Source organism: Alexandromys fortis, unplaced genomic scaffold, assembly GCF_014885135.2.
Source record: "Alexandromys fortis isolate MF-2015 unplaced genomic scaffold, M_Fortis_MF-2015_v1.1 scaffold_7, whole genome shotgun sequence".
Lineage (NCBI taxonomy): Eukaryota > Metazoa > Chordata > Mammalia > Rodentia > Cricetidae > Alexandromys > Alexandromys fortis.
Window position 1 is genome coordinate 18,672,229 of NW_026067920.1, and position 21,228 is coordinate 18,693,456.

A 21,228-nucleotide genomic window follows, 5' to 3' on the forward strand; every position below is an offset into this window, starting at 1 on the left:
GCTTTACTGGGTAAGTTCAGATAACCTGATGTGGGAGGTGATGTACGCTGGGAGTATGTTTTATTGCCATTGGTTAACAAAGAAGCTGCTTTTGGCCAATGGCTTAACAGAGTAAAGCCAGGCTGGAAAGGACATATAGAGAGAGTAGGTGGGGGTGAGGGAGAAGCCATGTAGCTGCTGTGGGAGACAGAGGCCGGACAGAACCTTACCGGCAGATCACAACCACAGGCAATACAGAGATTAATAGAAATGGGTTAATTTAAGATATAAGAGCTAGCTAGCAATATGCTTAAGTGATTGGCCAAGAAGTGTTTTAACACAGTTTCAGGTCTGGGTGTACAGGAACAAATGAGCAGCCTCTGCCTACACTCTCCCAAGACAATGTTTGCTCTTGTAAGATATACAACAGTGACCTTATTTTGATTATGAAATTTTTTAATCACACTTGGTATTAAACTATTAACTTAGAGTTCGAGAAAGTCATTTAATCTATTTACTAGATTTCTCTCACATACAAAATAGAAGTGTTATATGATTGTATTAGAAGAATTAAAAGGAAAGCTTAAAACTATTTGGTAAGTAAAACATTTAACAATGTTAAATGAAGCTCACCAATTAAGATTTATTACCCAAAGAACTTTAGAAAAACAAAACTCTACAATCAACACCTATGCATGTTCACTTATGACACCTAAGAGAAGGCACAAGACATCTGGTGCTCTGTGAATTCACAAGTGCTTATGAGCATACTAGTAAAAGCTGAAAATCATAGTCTAATTTGAACAACTTAAATTCAGCTTAACACTTGGATCAATTAAATGTTAAATAAAATTTAAACTTTTCCAAGAAACATTTTTCAACTCTAAAGCTGAATGAATCAGAGTTACAATTTCAGTGGAACAAGAAAAAATTCACAAACAGAATCTGACTACAAATCGTTCAGAATATAATTAGTAGCCATCACATATCAGTAGTAAGCATACAGATGCAGAGGAAGGTACTTGTTCTTTGTAATTTAAAAGTATATTAGGGAAAAAATGTGGTTCATAACTATAAATAACTATTTCTTCAATAACTAACCCATGTTCTTGTAGTCAGTTATCTGTCTAAACTCTGCAACAATGGTCTTGCTGAACTAAACTTTCTGTGAAGCAAAAACAGCAAAAAAGCTTGCAAAAGAATATTGCTTCCAGGTCTACCAGCTGCTCCTTTGACTTTTGTGGATAATGTCTCTTGAAATTGGCAAAGTGCCAACCCATGCAAACTAGGCAGGTCTTCACATGCTAGTGCTTCCAACAGCAACTGAAGAATGACGATAGTAGAATGGTGTGAAGGCAGGGGTATCCTGCTGGAGGAGCACACATTCACCATCAACAAGTTTCCACGAAAGAGATGACTTCCTACTGAAGCCAGGTCGGGTATGCGTTCCCAAGAAACAGATGCAACAGGCCAGTGTAAGAAGATCAGCAGAACGACTTAAAGCATTCCACATAAAGAAGTTACAGGAGAACTTGAGCAGAGAGAGAAAGAGACTTAGAACAGACTGAAGGCTCATGAGAAAAGCAGTCTCTTTACTTGTTTGCATCAAAACTTGCAACATTTATTTAGCTCTTTATAATATACTCTTTGGTAAATAATAAGAACAACTAAAATATACTTATATATCATCTGAAAAATGGTACACACTTAATAACTATCAGATTGTCACAGCTCAAAGACACCTGAACAGTAGTGAACACCTTACCAAGATGGGTGCTCTTTATAGCTAAACTTTTCTTCATACTTTCTAAAAGCCATTTAGAAAAACACAAGCATCCTTACTGTCATATACTCTCCCCACTAGTTAAGGCTTATATCACTATTTTAGAAGACAAAAAGGAGGCAGAGACAGAGGGGGAAAAACAGTGAAGTTAAATAATTGATTGGAAGGAAAATTACAGTAATAAGAAACTAAAAATAGAAAGTCTAATTTGGAATCCTGGAAAGATCAGCTAATTCTTTAAAATAAAGAATATATATATATATAAGAACCGTTAATAAGCAGTCCTTAATGTGTTTTGGATTATATTTTGTGTTAATGCCCCTTCAAATTATTTTAAGTACTAATAGATTGAAACAAATTATGTAATTCTTTCTATGTTCAGAAAAATCAATTCTTTAACATAAACAAAGGTTTGTCTGTGACTTTTAAAGGAAAATCATGAGCTAGGCATAGTGGTAATCATAGCACCGGGAGACTGAGGCAGGAGAATCACTGTGTTTGAAGTCTTCTGCATGACAAGAGTTCAAGGCCAGTTAGGACCACATAGCAAGACCCTGACTCAAATACACATGAATACAAAGAAAAAGAGCAGCTTGGATTGTTCTATTTAACCTATATGATAAAGGAACTGGATCAGACAATATGATTCTGTTAATTCTAATGTTAATGATGTTTTATGACTTTGTTTAATCTATTTTCTTTTTCTTTTTTTTTTTTTTTTGCTAAACTACACTTAACGCTAGTCTGTTTTTCCTAATGGCGACATGTTTTCAAATGGAATCACATATTCAGAAATATTAAAATTTAAACCTACCTCTGGCTAGCAACTGAAAACAGTATTTTTTAAAAAAATTAAATAGACGTTATCTACTTTTCAGCAAGGTCACTAAGAATATGGAAAAATTAATTAAAAATTGTACTGTATAAAGAAACCTTAAGTAACTGAAAAAACTACAGAGCATAGTTTAGTTTAGTCATTTTAATCTGTTAGAAGCGTTACAGCTGTCTATTATTGATGATCAGTTGCTATCATGTAATAAAGACACATACTTCCCTCTGTAGACACATAATTGCTAACTCTTCAAAAACTTATACATAATTCACATACAGCTCCAAGAAAGTTTCATTTATAATGGTAAACACTGATTTATTAAATAATAAAGTAGAAGCCCATGCTTTTTAGTCAGCATTAAATTTCTCACAGAGAAATCAAGAAAAAAGTCCTATCATAGATAGTTATTAATAGTTGTGAAACCGTCTAACTCCAATTTCATCAAAGCAGTGAAATGGAAGCTGAATGCAAAGCAGGCAACGCCTGTGCTTTGGCCTTTCTTCGAATCAGTGCTTCCTGACTTTTCTGTTGGATTTCTTCAGGAGAATACTTTCTATTCCTCTCCTCTTTACCTAAAAAGTAAACAAAGCATAGGGATTAATCTTATAACCTGTAAGTTATCCTGAATATGACTTAACTTTTGCTTTTATATTGCACTGGTTTAATCATTAAGTAACACAGAACCATTATACATACAAGCACATGTACACACATAATAAATACAATGTGGTAGGTCAAGATGATGCCAAGCCTCTACCCAATATCCACATTCAAGTATGATAAAAACTGATTTTTGAAAACTCAACAAATAATTCATGAGAACAATGACATCTAACACATGACTATATAAATTTCTTTTACTACCAACTTTTAAATTATATAAACATTGATACAGAGTAAAAACATTATGAATTAAACCGTCTATCCTTCAAATATAGCTGAGGGTGACGAGTCATATTTGCAATGCCAACACTCTGGAGATGGAAGGAGATCCAGTGAACACTACCTGCAGTATGTACTGCAAGATCATTTTCTGCTACCTAAGGCAGTCTTGGAGAAAAAGGGGAAGGGAAGGCAAGGAAAAGGAAGGAGACTCCAAAGACCTATGAAGGAAAGCTGGATACTAACAGTTACTTTTTTCCTTAAAAGAGTGACAAAGTTTACATTTACTCTACCAGAAAAAGATTTGAGTGACAGAATGAAACTTCTCGTGTCCAATTGTGTGGGAGGTGCAGAGGTCGATGTGCTCACTGATAAGCACTTGGAGAACCAGGAATGTTAAACACCCAGTTTCTTCAAAGAAAGGGATGTGCAACTAACTTATCAGCCCAGAAGGCTAAGATTTGACATGGAAATATCCTGGAGTTTTGTGCGCTGTTTGACTTGAGACCGCACTGAATCCTCCCCCAGACTCTTAGCATGAGGATGTCAATCTATAGAATATATCTTTATGGAGAGTGTCATATGCAATCTCTATATAGAACCCATATGTATTGACGATGTCGCACTTTACAAATAGTTTCTTTGTAGTCACAACTTAACCATTACTTTGCACATTGGACTGAGTTAATTATTGCAAAGACCTCTAAAACACAAGCTATTTATAACTGTTTAAAATTTTATTTTCATTGGAGAATGTATCAGAAAATTGAAAAGTCTCTCTGTGTGTGTATGTAAGTTAAAGCTTTAGGTTAGAAACTACTCTCATTGAAATGACATGTAATATCTAAGATTATAACCCTAATATACATTTATGTAAATTTACTGATTAAACCCTAACTTTTTAGCTGAATCTGTATTATTATTAGTGGAGAAATATTTAGGTAGTGAAATCAGAACCATTTTACACAAATTTCTCTTGTTCATGAAAGGAAACTCAAAATATATCTACTTTCTTTCTTGGTATAATCAGAAATTGGAAAGGACAAAGTATTTTTATTTCAAACCAACTATTACATTTACAAAAAAAGTGTAACTCGCCACTGGAATTAAAAGAATATGCAGTAGGGCTTTAATTCCTACTGGGTGGTGCACACTTTAATCCCAACATTCAGGAGGCAGAGGCAGGCAGGTCTCTGTGAGTTCAAAGCCAGCCTGGTTTACAAGAGCTAGTTCCAGGACAGGCTCTACAGCTATAGAGAAACACTTCTCAAAAAACCAAATAACTAACTAACTAAATTAATAAAGCATATGCAATAGATTCATTTTAGAAACCTCACTGAACTAGTTATATTTACTTTAATATTTACAACTGTAATACATTGACAACAATTTTTAACATTTCAAGGCACATTGGGCTGTAACATGGAAAAATACTCATTGTACCAAAATTTTCTACCTTTTTGGAAGAAATCTGGTGATAGCTGTCAAATTTCACAACATTCTGTTACATCGTATTTTTAGGAATTAATATATACAAGTACACAAAGTTCAAAAGTTTATATAGAATTCCTACTGTACTGTTTGTAATTGTAAAAAACCTAAGCATTCATCAATAAAATGAATCTTACCCAATGTGAACAACCATATAATTTAACATACAGCACATAGGCACTAAAGAACTAAAGGAAATCTACAGGTACTAAAAGAAATGACAGTTATAATTTATTAAGGAAATGCAAAAATCAAGCATGTGTTATCCAGTTCTATTTAAATAAAACAATAAATACAGAAACACATATTTTTATATGCATAAAAAATCATTCAAGACAAAAAGCATAAAGACTTGAAGACAAAGCTGAAGAATAATTTCTAAGAAAGTGTATTCCAACAGTAATTTTAAAAAACGATTGCCACATGTAATACTTCAGAGAAATAGACTAAACTAGACAGCTAGGGCTGTTACACAGAGAAACCCTGTCTTTAAAAACAAACAAACAAACAAAACAAAAGAACAATAACAACAACAACAACAACAAAAAGAGACCAAACCAAAGCACTTGTATGTAGTCTAAGAGAGGGAAAAGACTGAAGGCATTAAAAGTAGAGCAGTGGTTGTGCACTTTTAATCCCAGGACATGAGGCAGAGGCAGGTGGATCTCTGAGTTTGAAGCCAGCCTGGACTACAGAGTGAGTTCTAGGACAGGCTCCAAAGTTACAAAGAAACCCATTTTGAAAAACAAACAAATACATAAAAAACCTCAAAAACAAAACCAAAATAAACAAACCAAAAAAAGAAAAAAAAGAAAGACATAAAAGATCCCAAATCTATGGAAGCAAATACTGAAAGCTAGCAGAAGTACAGGTCACATCTAATGAAAAACCTACCAGAACAGCAGACCTCTCAGAAAAAAAAAAAACTAAAATCAGGAGATAGCATGTCTGATATATTTCACATAAAAATTGCCTACCAACCAAGATTACTATGAATACATATATGCATATACAACAAAGTTATCCTTTGAAGCAGAAGGAGAAACAAAAATCTTCAATGATTGAAATAAACAGTACCAATTGATGACCACTAAGTCATCACTGAAGATGACAAAGTAGTGGTTCTCAACCTTCCTAATGCAGCAACCAATTTATTGGGCCAAAATTATTCGCCATCTCAGGGCCTGCACCTCGAGGCCTAGAAGAGAGAAAAAAAGCCTGGCTCAAGTTTGAGTGAGGAAGAGACAGCAAAAACTAGGTAGACGCCCCTTCAGGAAGAGGGAGGGTTTGGCTGCCTCTCATTGGCTAGAGGTACCCCCATATCACAAGATGTCACTTAACATATATAAGAGGACATTCACAGTAATAAACTGAGTTCCTGCTTTGAGTTTACTCCCTATCATGTCTGACTGTTAGGCATTGTAGGGCTACAGAATGGGTGGACAGCACACTCACCTTTCTCTGGGGGAATGAGGAAGCTTAGGAAGCCTAGCAACTGGCACCAGAATGTGGGGTACTGGTCCCACTCCCAAGTAGTCTTCAAGATGAGTAGGTCCCCATGAGGGGTAATGAAACTTCACACAATAATGACCCAGCCCTTAAGGCGTTGAGATATGAGCTTCTTTCCCAAGGCCTGGAATTGTCAGACCACAATGTGATCCAGGCATGGGAGGATAATCACCATGGCCCCCTGGGTACCCACCAGGAATCTTTTCTCGTGGGACACGTGGAACCAGGTGGGGACTCTGGCCATAGAAAGGGCAAAACACTTTGCTATATCCCCATCATTGAAGTTCTATCCAACTATTATGGCCCTTAAGGCATGTTTTCACACAGTTGCTCTGCCTCCTTTAACAGGAGGGTAAAGAAAAGGTCAGAGACCAGGAGAGTTTTAAAGAATCTGAAAATAACTGACTAGGAGGGTGGGGGAGAAAGAAAGAGCGAGAGATCCCAGGCCAGAGCGCTGAGAGGCTTGCGGTCCACGTCCTTTGTGCTGCACTCCTTTGCCGCACCCTGGGGCGTGTGGCTGGGGCTGGGCAGGCCCACAGCTGCCCACAGGGCTTAGGCAGGGAGCAGGGAGGCAGCGGGGACCATGCCTCCATGGATGCCACCATGGATGCCAAGACATTCACCAAGGAGCTGGGCCAGTGGGTAGAGCAGCTGAATGAGTGTAAGCAGGTGAAGGAGAACCAAGTGTGGATCGCTCTTAGAAGGTAGAAAAAAACCCATAGCCGGGCGGTGGTGGCGCACGCCTTTAATCCCAGCACTCGGGAGGCAGAGGCAGGCGGATCTCTGGGAGTTCGAGACCAGCCTGGTCTACAGAGCTAGTTCCAGGACAGGCTCCAAAGCCACAGAGAAACCCTGTCTCGAACCCCCCCCCCAAAAAAAATTATATATATAGTCAACATCTCAGAGGACACCAAAAGCTCCCTGGCCTCATTTATTTCCCAAGGGAATGCTGCTGGGGATGCTGCAGCTTCAGGGACCTATCTCAAGGAGGTCTCAACTCTGTCCATACAGAATGCTACCCAAATGCAAGACTTAACTCATGTCAACTGGAGAGGACTCAAATACTATACCCACAGAGTCCCGCAACAGAATTAAAGAGAATTGTTCATACATGTAACAGTTTCTTGCCAACAGTTTCTCCACATCTCCCCTCCCCTTTCCAAGGGCTGGGGGTAAACCCAAGAGGGTTAGGACCTAATATCATCTGGCAAACAGATGTAACACATTACCCTCTGTTTAGCAAACTAAAATATGTTTGTGACCATAGACATGTACTCTAAGGGATGCTGGGCTACCACCCACTGGGGAAAAGGCAACTCACGCTAAAAGCCATTTCTTACAATGTTTTGCTATGGTGGGACTACCACAACAGGTCAAGACTGACAAGGGACCCTGTTTTATAAGTAAAACATTAAATAAATTCTTCCAGAGATGGAATATATCCATACCACCAGGATCCCATACAACCCTCAGGGTCAAGCGACTGTTGAAAGACATCACCAATATCTTGAAGAGGTCCTTATAAAACAGAAAGGGGGAGAAGTCTCCCCCCATCTACAATTGTAAAAGGTGTTATTAACCATCAATATTTTTAAATTCTCAAAAATCAGATGAACAAAATGGATTCCAGAAACATTGGGGATCCCTACCAAGGAGGCCCTGCCTAAAGGTTAGGTGGAAGGATCCTCTCACTAACCAACGGAGGGGCCCAGACCCCTTGTTAACACAAGGTCTTGGATTTGGATGTGTGTTCCCAAAGGGGAAAACGCTATATGGCTACCCCTCACCTCAGGACAATGGGGAAGACCAAGGTGACCAGTAAAGAACCAATAAAGAAAGAGAGAGAAAATGGTGAACAACTCTTAAATTCAAACACGAGAAAAGAAAAATAACCACTGCCCAAGTAAGAATGACCCTTTAGGAAAGTGTTTCCTGTTTATCTATTACATATGGCCCTCCCGGCGGTAATCATGTTAACTCTTCTCAAAGAAATCGGGGTCCAGACCCCAAAAGGTGACGTTGATCCTGCAGAGCGCTGGCACTGGAAGGATCCTAAACCAGACTTCTCAGATAACAACACTCTGGACGTGGTGGCCTGACCTCATGCTTGACCTCTGCAGTTTGGCACATGGGAGCTGGGATGTGAGAGACCGGGATTCTGGGGATGGAAGGAAGACTTGAAGACCGAGGCTCTCACGGGTGCACCCTACCCCAGGCATTCTACCCTAATGAGCCTGGGTGTTCTCCCGTCCTTAGGAGACATATCCTACCCTGCAGAGATCCTTTTATGTATGCCCAGGGAGCAACCAGACTGCTTCCACTATTGCTATTAGAAACTGTGTGTGTGTGTGGGGGGGTGGCTACCGATTACTATTGTTCTTCCTGGGGATGTGAGCAGACTGGCTGGACATAATTAGAAAAGACAGAGACTGCATTACGTTATTCAGAAAAGTTTTTGGATTCCTTAGCAAGGGTAACCTTACAAAATAGGAGAGGCTTGGACTTGCCGTTTATGGAACAGGGAGCAATCTGCAGTGCACTTGGGAAAGAATGTTGTTTCTATACAGACCATTCTAGGATAGTTACAAGAACCCCAGATGAGTTAAGAAAAGATAATAATTCATTTAAGTCAAGAACCCCCATGAGACCTGGTTTAATTGGTCCCATGGCTTATCACACTCGTCCCTTCCCTAATTGGGCCAATGGCTATTTGTTTACTGATCTGTATTTTTGGCCCATGAGTCTTCCAAAGGCTGAAACAAGCATCTCAAAAAGATACAACAGGTACATGGCCCTTCGAACACATTATGATAAGACTCCATACATCTCATCCCTCGGATGAACTCTCAATTTGAGGGTGTCCAGGACGAAACTCCAGATGGGGTGGTCCTGACCTGTACTCTCTCCCCGGTGGGCAATTCTGGCTTGGTAACTGGGGTAGAGGATGGGATCTAAAACAAAAGAGGGAGATGATGTGCCAAAATTATCTCAGGGCCTGTACCTCAAGGCCTCTAGGACAGAAAAAAGCCTAGACTTTGAGGCATGAAAGGACAGAGAAAAGCCTGGCTCAAGTTTGAGTGAGGATGAGACAGCAAAAACTAGACAGACGCCCCTACAGCCAGAGGGAGGGTTTGGCTGCTTCTCACTGGCTGGAGGTACTCACAGTAATAAACTGAGTTCCTGCTTTAATTCAACTCCCTATCACATCTGACTGTCCTGTATTGGTGAAGCTGCTGAACAGGTGTCCTGTTGAATGGGCTGATAGCACTCACTTTTCCCTGGGGAATAAGGAGGCTCAGGAAGCCTAGCACTAATTAACAGTTTCTCAAATTGTGGTGACCCAGACTATAACATTATATTCATTGCTACTTCATAACTATAATTTTGCTACTGTAGTGAACTATAATGTAAAAATGTGTTTCCCAATGCTTTTAGGCGATCCCTATAAAAAGGCCTTTCTACCCACAAAGGAGCTGCAATCCACAGGTTGAAAACCACTGTACTAAAGGAATACTATGCACAGATGAAGAAAGATTAACAAGTACAAGAGCTATAAGAAGTAATAACAAACTAAAGAATCTACTAGACAAACCTAGAGCCAATATTGGTTGTGAGCCTAGCCTTTAACAGTTGAGTCATTAGAGGTATGATCTCCAAAATATACAAGGACTCAAGAAATTGGTCATCAAAAGAACAAATAATCCAATAAAAAACGGAGTACAGACCTAATCAGAGAACTGTCAACAGAGGAATCTAAAATGGCTGAAAGACACTTAAGGAAATGCTCAACATCCTTAGTCATCAGAGAAATGCAAATCAAAACAACTCTGAGATTCCATCTTACACCTGTAAGAATGGCCAAGATCAAAAACACTGATGACAACTTATATTGGAGAGGTAGTGGGGTAAAGGGAACACTCCTGCATTGCTGGTGGGAGTGCAAGCTGGTACAGCCAGCCCCTTTGGATATCAGTATGGCGATTTCTCAGAAAATTAGGAAACAACTTTCCTCAAGACCCAGCAATACCACTTGTGGATATATATCTAAAGAATGCTCCATCCTGCCACAAGGACATATGCTCAGCTATGTTCAGAACAGCATTGTTTGTCATAGCCAGAACCTGGAAACAACCTACATGCCCCTTGACTGAAGAATGGATAAGGAAAATGTGGTACATTTACACAGTGGAGTATTACACAGCAGGGAAAAATAACACCATCTTGAATTATACAAGAAAATTGATGGAGCTAGAAAACATCATTTTGAGTGAGGTAAATGAGACCCAGAAAGACAATTATCATATGTACTCACTCATAAGTGGTTTTTAAACATAAAACAAAAAAATATATAAATAAATGAAAACAAAACAGCCTACAAATCACAATCTCAAGAGAACCTAGACAACAATGAGGACCCTAAGAAAGAGATACATGCATCTAATCTACATGGGAAGTAGAAAAAGACAAGATCTCCTGAGCAATGTGGGTGCATGTGGATCATGGGAGAGGGCTGAAGAGGAGGGAGGAGAGACTGGGGCGGGAAGCAGAGAAAAAGGTAGAGTTCAATAAAATCAAATTTTTTTTAAAAAAAAAATTAGATATGAAATAAAGTCTTCTCTCTCGGCTTATTTAATACAGCAGTGAATCTCTTAGTCAAAGCAAAGATGGAACAAAAACAACAGACGTCACCAGATAGTTCCACTTGTTAACCATATGAACACATATGTAAAGGGCTGCAAAACTATCACTAGAAAATTCTTAGATCAGATAAACATTTTCAGTAACATAAAAGTATAGAAAACTAACATATAAAAACTAGATTTTCATCTCAAACTCTCTAAGAAAACAATCAGCAAAAAAATAAAAAAATAAAACTCCAGGAGTAAAATCACCAAGGAGGTGAAAGACTACACAATGACAACACAGAACAATGACTAAGAAATTTAAAATACTAGATGGATACCTTTCCAATGTTCATGCACTAGAAGAATTAACACTGAAAAATGGTCCTAATGCCAAAATGGGTTTACAGACTCAAAGGAATCCCCATCTAAACTCAAATGACATACTTCACTTTAGGTGGGCACACATGCACGCACACACACACAATCCCCAACAGTTAAAGTAATCCTTAGCAAAATAAGTAATGCCAGAGACAACGTAATTTCAAATTCCATTAAAGTAACAGTAACAAAATCAGCACAGTACTGTCACAAATGCAGACATGCAGATCAACGAAAAAGAGAACTCAGACCCAAGCAGCTTATTTTCTACTTAGGGTCTAAAAAAAAAAAAAATAAATAAATAAACCAAAACAAAATTAGGATATCCTTATGTAGTGCCTTCCATCCTTTATAAAAACCAATCAATAGGGACCAAATATATTAACATAAGATCTGAACTTTTGAACTACTGGCAATCAGGTAAGAAGCTTCAAAATACAAGAATGGGCAAGAGTTTCTGGAAAGAATCACAACAGTTCAGGAAAAAAACAGAATTGGCAAGCAGGAATACATCGAATTATAAAGTGTTCGCATAACAGTATATAGCAACCACAGTGAGATACAACTTAGATAATAGGGGAATATCGTTGCCAGGTACTTACAACATGGGCTAATGTTCAAAAACTATAACGGATTCAACTAACCACAAAGAAAAACCCAGAGGACAAATGGCAAATTAAATAAGAATCCCAAAACAAGTACAAGTCAACAAATTCATATGTTAAAAAAAAAATCAACATCTTTAACCATGAAGGAAATGCAAATCAAAACTACTTTTGGATTTGATCTCACTGCAGTTAGAATGGTTACCAAGCTAGGGGAAAGACAACATATACTGGCAAACATGGGAAGATAGAAGGAACCTTTATATTCTGTTGGTGGGGAAAAACCACATACATACATACACTGGTATGGTCAGTAGCGCAGTCAGAAAAGGGTCTTCTTAAAGTTAAGATTAATTACACTATTGTTGGTATATTAATGAGGGAATCAAAATGAATATGCAATAGATACAGTTGCATACCCCTGCTTATTATAGAAATAGGCATTCAAACTAGCCAAGTCATGTGACCTTACTTTCCATCAATGAATGACTAAAGAATGTAGCAAGCAACAAAGAAAAATGAAATAAAGGGTGACTATTTGGGATGAGAAGGAAGCCAGTAGGAAAAAGAGTAATTAGAGGTAGCAACTACAATAAAGTTATGTTATTACAAGTATGAAAATGTCAAACATCACTTTATATAAGCTGACGAAAAAGTTTCATGACATATACCAAACTGCGCTTTTCTCAGATAAAATTACTACAAATTATTATACAGTATTCTATTTCTGATATTTTAGTATATGAGACTGGTTAAGGGTTTTTCAGATTATAGTTTTAGATTTTATTTGAAATGAGTCATTCACTGAAGGTTGCTTTATACATATAAATGTTTTATGTGGTTTAAAAAGCCTAGTTTGCTTTTTGAAGAGCAGAATATAAAGGGGACATAGAGGACACTATGAGGTGGTAGCAATATTGTAAGGTGGACAGTGAAGATACAATTACTGAGGTATGATTAAGGGAATTTATGAAGAAATAAGAACAACCAGAAAAAAAGATCAACTGTAATGATTTTAAAAAGGTGTAACATTAATTTTGTCACAAGTATCATGAATTTTGTATCAGATACTAATTATACCTGGTTAGGTAAAACAAGTAAACAGCATCAATAATTTTCAAGATAATACTTTTCAAAGAAAACTATTTTATACATACCTTTAGAACATGGTGTCAAGGATTCAGAATAATTTATTGAAGATTGGTGTTGATTAGCCTCAAGCAGTGAACTGACAGTTTCTTTTTTCCCTAAATCCTGCAAGATTTTGCTAACAGGTATACTTCCTGCTATACAATTTTGGTTTAATGGAGAAAGAAACTGAGGACTTTTTGTCTTAAATGTAAATTTTGACACCCTCAATAACTTGTCATTCTGAGCTTGAGTTGCTGAGGTGATGTGGGATAGCTGATGAGTGCTCAACTTCATATTAGTAATTTCTGTGCTCCCAGGACCCAAATTAACATTCAAACTTGAACTTCCTGCAAGCATAAATTTTGAGCTATTCACCTGGACTGGTACATGTTGATTATCCCTTGAATTCTTAAAGCACACAGACATATTTGTTGTAGCATCCAAAATACTGGGATAAGCTCCACACATGTCTCTTTTTTCTACCTCCAACGATTTACGTATCTCTGAGTTAGTTGTTAGGGACGATGGTACCGAGGAACTGGTAAAATTCCAATGTTGTTTAGATGCAGTAGAAATATTTCTGGGTCCCTGTTTGGAAGTGTTATTTATACTTTCTGACTGCTTGCTGCCCTTGTTTTCTTGTTGAGTTAGTCTTTCAATGTCATCACATGCCTGATATAACAAATCATCATCTACATCATCCGCTTCCCAGGTAGTCTCGAACTCATGGCATGCTTCAATCATTTCACTGGCCACTAAAGGATCATTCCAGTCATCGAGGGAAGAACTGAACTTTGATCCATTAGTCTGGTTTGTGTTTTGATCCATTAGTCTGTTTTCTTTGCCCAAGAATACAGAACCAAGGGGAGCAGTATCAATGGGTGCTTTCAAAGGCAGGTTAACACTAAGCCCATTGCTTCGTTCATTAAGATATCTTGAGTATGAACCAGAACTATCAGAAGCACATTTAACTGCACACTTACTGCGACTATCTTCTTTTACTCGTGCCATATTAAAGACATCAACACAACCTTCATCTTTAATGTTACCCAAAGATTTCTCAAACCTCATTTTATTTCCAGTTAGTGGTAACTTGCTTGATTCATCCCTTGGATGTGATAAAAATCTATATCCTCCAGAACTTCCTAGTTCTCTGTTACATGGCTTTGAAGGAAGGTCCAGGGTTACTTTCGAATCTCCCGACTTTCGACCTAGATTCATATTTGCTCTTGATGTGATTGTATCATTTTTAGCAGTAATGGTACACACTGCATTCTGACTTGTAGCTTGGGCAGCTGTTGAAGGAGGGGATTGAAGCATTTCAGCATTTTCCATGAGGAAAGGTTCATTGCCTAGCAAGCTTTCCCAGTCATCCTCAAAATCATTAGTAGTCAGCCCACCAGGATGTTTAGTAGAAGCTTCTGGCTTCTTAGCACAGGGAGTCACACATGATTTTCTCAGTAAGGCAGTATCTACCTGAGGGGAAGGTGATATTGAAGTTCTGCTTGGCGGGTTTTCAGTGACCAGAGTTTCATTAGTACTAATTTCCTCTTCTATTGAACTGCTTTTCTTCACAAAGGTAGATTTGCTATTGTTCAGAAAAGAATTCGTCACACCTTGGCTTAGCTGTCCACTACACATCTGAGTGGAACCATCAAAAATAGCATTCAGGGCTGCTTCAACATTTTGGTCAAAGGGTTTCTGACTGCTGTCTTGCTCCTTTGCCACAGATATTCTGGTGTTTCCTTCCATTTGCTTATTCATTAGAGCACAATCGATTTCAGGAACTGTGTTATCTATTTCCATCTGTACAGAATCTTTACGGTGGTGTACATGTCCCACTTCTGAAGCTGCCTGGATAAAATCATGATTCTTTCCATCTTGCTCTTGAATCACATCAAGTTGCTCCATATTTTTATCAAACTGCTTAGCCAATTTCATGAGTTCTTTTTCTCGAGTTTTTGTTTTTAACCTATTAAAATATCATTGAAACATTTTAATTAAAAAAACTGTCTAAGAATTATTCAATTATCATTTAGTATATTTTGGTGTAACAAAACACCAAATGTTTAAGTCTCAGAAAAACATGTCTTTAAACTCTGGAATTTTACATATCAAATCAAAAAAGTTTACTAGTTTGGTTTATTCTAAAACCTATAATGCTAGTAAGTGGTGTGGGACTGTATTCTGTCAATTTATGTTTTAAATAAACGCTGATTTGCCAGTAGCAAGGCAGGAAGTATAGGCAGGACAACCAGACAGGAAGTAGAGGCAGACCAGGAAGCTCATTCTCCTCCACAGTCCTGTCCCAACCAGAGAAGAAGAGACGATTAATCCACAGAAAAAGGGACTGAGCCATGTGGCTAACATAGATAAGAATAATGGGCTAATATAAGTTATAAGAGTTAATAAGAAGCCTGGCAGTGGTGGCGCACGCCTTTAATCCCAGCACTCAGGAGGCAGAGGCAGGCTGATCTCTGTGAGTTCGAGACCAGTCTGGTCTACAAGAGCTAGTTCCAGGACAGGCTCCAAAGTCACAGAGAAACTGGTTCTCAGGGGGAGGGAGGGAGAGTCAATAAGAAGCCTGGGCTTATGGGCCAATCAGTTTATAACTAATGTAGACCTCTGTGTGATCTTCTTTGGGACTTACGAATGCAGGAACCAGGGAGGACAAAAACCTCAGTCAGCAAGTAAGGACATCTGCCTCATTGAATTAAAAGAAGGTGAAATCTGAACTCACTTTGTGCGGCAGGTTTTCACTCTTGACTTTTCTTTTGCTACGCTAGGAGTACAAGGAATAGCAGTGTCACCAATCCACACACCCAGCATGGAGTTTGTCACTGGTTTTTCGTCCTTTGAAAGAGGGAAGAAAAAGAACATAAGAGCACCACGAAGTAAGAGACTAACCCTTCTCCCCAAGAAAAAGGAAGGAGAGTGGAGAGTAGAGGGGCAAGAGAAGAATGTGATACCAGGCACTTAACAAACTCAAACAACGAGAACTGGAGAAAGGCTGGGAACGTGATCCATTTATGCTTCCACGAGAAAAAAAAGAAATATTCAAATTTTTATAAACATTCAAACCATATTTATAAAAACTAAGGTTTGATATACATTACCTATCAAAAGCATTTTGATGTCACATACATATAAAGGAACATTTTATAAAAGGGAATAACATTTCAGTTGTTGTAAGATACTCATAAAATCAGAACAAACTATGTACAACTATTAGAAATGAAAATAATAATATATCCAGAATTCTTTCTGTAGCAATGATTCTCCAATTTTTGTTTCTTATTCTCGCTAACTCTTTATCTAAGAACCAGAAGTTCCATCTTGACTTTAACTGAGCAGACAGAGTAATGTCAGGACTAGATATTTTAGAGCAAGGTCAAGGCTAAATCTAAGAATGGGGAGACAGACAACAAGACAAAAACAAAAAATTTAAAGTAAGAAGTGATCTTAGATTAGGATGTTTCTGCTGTATTTTTCTGTTCCTAAATCCCCAAAAAGCTATGCAATGAAAATTATATTATAAACTAGCAGTTCTCCATCTGTGGACTATAACGTCTGGCAAACCTCTAGCTCCAAAAACATTTATAATTTTATGGTTGGAGGTCACCACAACATGAGGAACTGTTTTAAATGATGCAGCATTAAAAAGGTTGAAAGCCACGGTTATACTTGATCTTACGGAGCACACGGTAAAAAGTTATATAAATGATGAAAACAAAGATATCACCTTAAACACCGCTTAAGTTATCACGACAGAAAATGGAACGACTGTCTAATATGCAAATGTATGTCTTAAAAAATGAAATCTGAAACCATTAGGAGGGAACTAAGTGATTTGAAGATAACTAAGAAAACCTCAAACATTTGTAATTATGAGGGTCTGACACCTGGAGATGAATTAACTAATCCCAGTGCAGTTTTCCATGACTCCAGTTACCATGGGGCACTGCTGCCATTTCTCCACAACAGCTGCTATTCCCAGCCCATCTCGTAAAGGATACTCAACATTACACCACTAGGCAGGCTGGCCGGCCCAAAAGTATTTTGTTGTGCTTCTTTGATTTAGTTAATGAAAATTTACTGCTGACATACGGAATAATATTATGGCATAAATGTACTTTTAAACAAAGTGTTGGTACAATGAATCATACCAAGATAGTGGAAGACCTGATTTCCTGCAAGCTGTCCTCTGACCTTCACACATGTTGTGGGCATGCATGCACACGCATGTACATACACACCTATGAGAGCACATATGCACACACATAGACACACTTTAGAAAATGTAGAAAGAAAATATTTAAGTAAGGAGAAGAAAGAATAGAAACTCAGAACAGTTGATGTTCTCAGCCATGCTGCTACTAACGACAGAACTAATACAAGGAATAACAGTTACTGGATTCCTTTGTGTTCCATGATTCACTAAAACTTCTATTTCATTAAAGCATCACAAAAATTAAAGTGAAGGAAAAAATCTTTGAAGATGGGTTTATTACAATAAATAAACCATAATTATTTATAGCACTCTATAGTTTATTATAAGTTTTATATAACTTAATCCTAATAATCCAATGAAGACAGCAAATCAGGTAATAATTCTTTGTGGCTGAATGAACTGAGGTTATGAGCATTTAGCTACTCGGAAGAGACTGTATGAGGCCTACACCTAAGCCCAGCGACTGCCCCAGTTTTAAAGCATTTCTTGGTGACTTTATAACTCAGTGGATACAAGTGAGAGCAACTGCAATGAGGAAAATCTGTACTATAGACAGTGGACAAGCAGTAACAACCAAAACTCAAATTTACATTGCTTGTTCTATTATACAACTGTTCAAAATACAATGCAGAAAATGCTGCATGGTGTTAAATATATTAAAGACAACAAGAGTAAAACGCTAGTCACTAATTACTACTCCAAGAGAATTAAAGCAAAATATCTACTTGCATGTGCAGGTTCTACATCTAACCAATGACAGACGAAAAATAGGAGAGAGATATAGGCATTTTCTTTGTTTTTCTTCCCTATCAGAACAGCATGACAATTAACTATATTACTTAAGGAATAAAGAAACTAGAGATGACTTAATGGGGTGGGCTGGAGGCATAGCTCATGGAAGAGCACTTGCCTAGCAGAAGTGAGTCCCTGGGTTTGAGCTCCAGCACTGCAAAAAAAATAAATAAAATAAATAAATACAGTACATGGGAGGATGTGCGCAGGTTAACACGCAAAACCACACCATTATCTGTAAGGAACTTCAGAATCTGCAAACCTGGGTATTCAGAATGGTCATGAAACCGTGCCTCATGGACACTAAGGGATGACAATACTATCCATTCTACAATTTGTCTCTTCTTTCAAGACACACACCCAGAAAGAGAAAAGCTAACAGCAACCTCTCTTGCTCTAAATACATTATTTCTAATGGGAAAGAGGACAAAAGCAAGCAGCAAACAAATTTGGCTGTTTTATAAACCAAGAAACGGCAGTCTTTACCTGAGGAGCAATACGGTTGACAATATGTGAAATTTCATCCGTGTATAGAGTGGGAATCTGCTTTTTTCTTCCTTTACCTAAAGAAACAGACATTTCTTTAAATCTTAGGCCAAGAATTTTAAAATCTATTGTTACCTTTTAGAAAACGATTGTAACCAGTGCAACTTACATTACAGTATATATAGTGACTCTGCACTAACATCACCTGCATATTAGAAAAATCACTCAAGAGTCTCAAGAACACAACAAAAAGTGCACTGTATCAAAGTTTCTGATGTTATCTAACTAAAATGTTACAAATACCAATCCTTCATCAAACACTTAACCACACAACAATCCCCTCCCCCCTTTTTCTTTAGAGACAGCCTTGGCTATCATGGAACTCGCTCTTGTAGACCAAGCTGACTTCGACCTCACAGAGATTCTCTTGTCTCTGCCTCCCGAGTGCTGGGAGTCAAGGCGAGTACCACCACCACCCAGCTTCCATACAACAATGATATCAGATTACCTAACTGTTTGGTCATTGGAGAATTCTGATCCCAGAAGATATCGGTATGTCCATCTGGATCATTAGGAGAACTGAAGGTATAGGATAATAAATCCACTTTCACAACTCTTGTTGGTGTCTCATACTTTTCTGCACAAAATGACAATTGTCCCGTTTTAAGCATTCACAAGAGCCAAAGTCAAACAGCAGCACAAATTATTTTTATGCCCAATATAAAACTTCTCTTCAAAACAACTATTTTAAACACAATAGAAATGTTTCACTAAAATTGATACTTCATAAATTTAACCTTGTAGTTAGTATTTTTTTTTTTAATTCCATAGGCCCAGGAATGATACCACCTGGTCACCGAGTTACTATCTCCATGGCTTCCCTACTTTACGAGCCTTCTTGCTGTTAGCAGATACACTGCCAACTATCCAGACAGAAACCCTAGTTAAACTCGTTTAAGCTCCATCTATCAAGTCTGCCCGAATTTTATACTCTAATTAACAACTCCAAAAAAACATGAGTGATCTGTTCCTACAGAATTTCTGTTTAGAATCACTTAAATTTTTACAATTGCATTGTTCCTTCTTGGATTTGTTTTGTCATAACAGAGGCAAACAAGATAACAGAAGTTTTATTTTAAGAACACACGCTAGGAAAGATTCTTATTAGGTTAGGAATCTTTAAAAAAAAAAAAAAATCTAACTCGAAAAGTTATCAGAAAGGAACGCTCCATTGGTTTACTATTCTAACCGGATGTTATTCCTAGCAAGTTCCGGAAACAAACGACAGCTTTGAGGTGACCCTTTTTGAAAAGCAAAACAATGCAAAAAAAGAAGGGAAAAAAAGAAAAGCTTAGCCGCCCAATTCCCCGGGGGTAGTTTAAGGCACAGGGTCCGCCCAGAACCAGAGTCAACCCGAAAACAGACACCGCCGCCCGGATCAGGGGCTCCGCTCTGCAGCCTAAGCCTCCCGCCCACTCCAAACCCCCGGAGCTGCTCTCCCTGCCCTCTCCGCACCCCACCCACACCCCGGGCTCGGCTCCCCGGCCGCCCTCTCCTCACTCCCGGGGCTCCTCCGGTCATCAGACGCCGCCTGGAGCTGCTCCCGCCGCAAAGGCCGAGCTCCTGCCTTGCAGGGTCGGGAGTCGCGGGCCGCCCTGGACCGCCGGGACCCCGGCTCCACCGCCGGGCAGCAGTCGTCGGCAGCCGCCCTGCGCGGCGTGCTCCTCCGGCCAGGGCTGTCCGCAAGCTTCCTTCGCCGACTCATTCCGGCGGCACCCTCCTCCTGCCACGTTCACATTTTGCAACGGAGGAACGGTGCAACGGCTCGGCACACCGCCTGAGCGCCAAAAGCCACCACCATCTTTGCAAGTAAGGCGCGCAAAAGACGCTGCCGTTGATTGGCTGCGTCCGACTAGGGCGGGGTTAATGAGCCTGACGCTGATTGGCTGCATCCGTATGACGGGCGGAGATATGGAGGCTGCCGCAGTGCTAGCGGCAAAGGCAGTCCCAGGTAGAAAGCTTTGCCTGGAGGTTTATCTTCATCCCTAACTAGCATAGGAGGAATTGCAGAACTCTGCTCTGGACAAGTGGTTGTGGGGTAGCATGTGAGGCAGTAATGCAGTGGCAGATTCTTGCTGAATTTACAACTTGTACTGGCCGCTTTTGGGTGTCAACTTGACACAAGCTAGAGTCATCAGAGGAAGGAGGAGGAAATGCCTCAATGAGATCCAGCTGTAAGGTCTCTTTTAGTGGTCGGTGGGGGAGAGCCCGTCCCCTGGTGGGTGGTTTTATGCCTGGGCTTTTGATCCTGCGTTCTCTAAGATGAGTTGGGCAACCTCAGGGGAACAAATCACTAAGCACCTTCAGTCCATGGGCTCTGCATCATCTCCTGACTCCAGGATCCTGCCCTGTTTGAGTTCCTGTCCTGACTTCCTTCAGTGATGAACAGCAATGTTGAAGTGTAAGCCAAATAAACCCTTTCTGCCCCAACTTGCTTTTTGGTC

The 21,228-nt window shown here is 39.0% G+C and overlaps 1 protein-coding gene across 2 annotated transcripts; it reads right to left on the reverse strand.

Moving 5' to 3' along the window:
• Positions 1–602: 602 nt before the first annotated feature.
• Positions 603–20,605, reverse strand: Etaa1 (ETAA1 activator of ATR kinase). Of its 2 annotated transcripts, XM_050141200.1 has the most exons (6): positions 20,285–20,605; positions 19,233–19,361; positions 18,725–18,801; positions 15,956–16,068; positions 13,242–15,187; positions 603–3,166 (listed from the first exon to the last, which is right to left on the reverse strand). In XM_050141200.1, the coding sequence occupies exons 1-6, from the start codon at positions 20,487–20,489 to the stop codon at positions 3,036–3,038; spliced, it is 2,601 nt and encodes an 866-aa protein (XP_049997157.1). In that variant the 5' UTR covers positions 20,490–20,605; the 3' UTR covers positions 603–3,035. The 2 variants fall into 2 exon arrangements, with proteins under 2 accessions (XP_049997157.1, XP_049997158.1); XM_050141201.1 differs by lacking the exon at positions 20,285–20,605 and having other exon boundaries at positions 19,238–19,362.
• Positions 20,606–21,228: the final 623 nt, after the last annotated feature.

Bases quoted from the DNA above. Each gene is read 5' to 3' on its own strand.
- Etaa1 (XM_050141200.1), bottom strand. From the start codon at position 20,489: ATGAGTCGGCGAAGGAAGCTTGCGGACAGCCCTGGCCGGAGGAGCACG. The intron at 16,069-18,724 runs GTAAAGACTGCC...CCTCTTTCAAAG, and splicing joins TCAACCGTATTGCTCCTCAG to GACGAAAAACCAGTGACAAA. The intron at 15,188-15,955 runs GTGAGTTCAGAT...ATATTTTAATAG, and splicing joins GTGAAAACCTGCCGCACAAA to GTTAAAAACAAAAACTCGAG.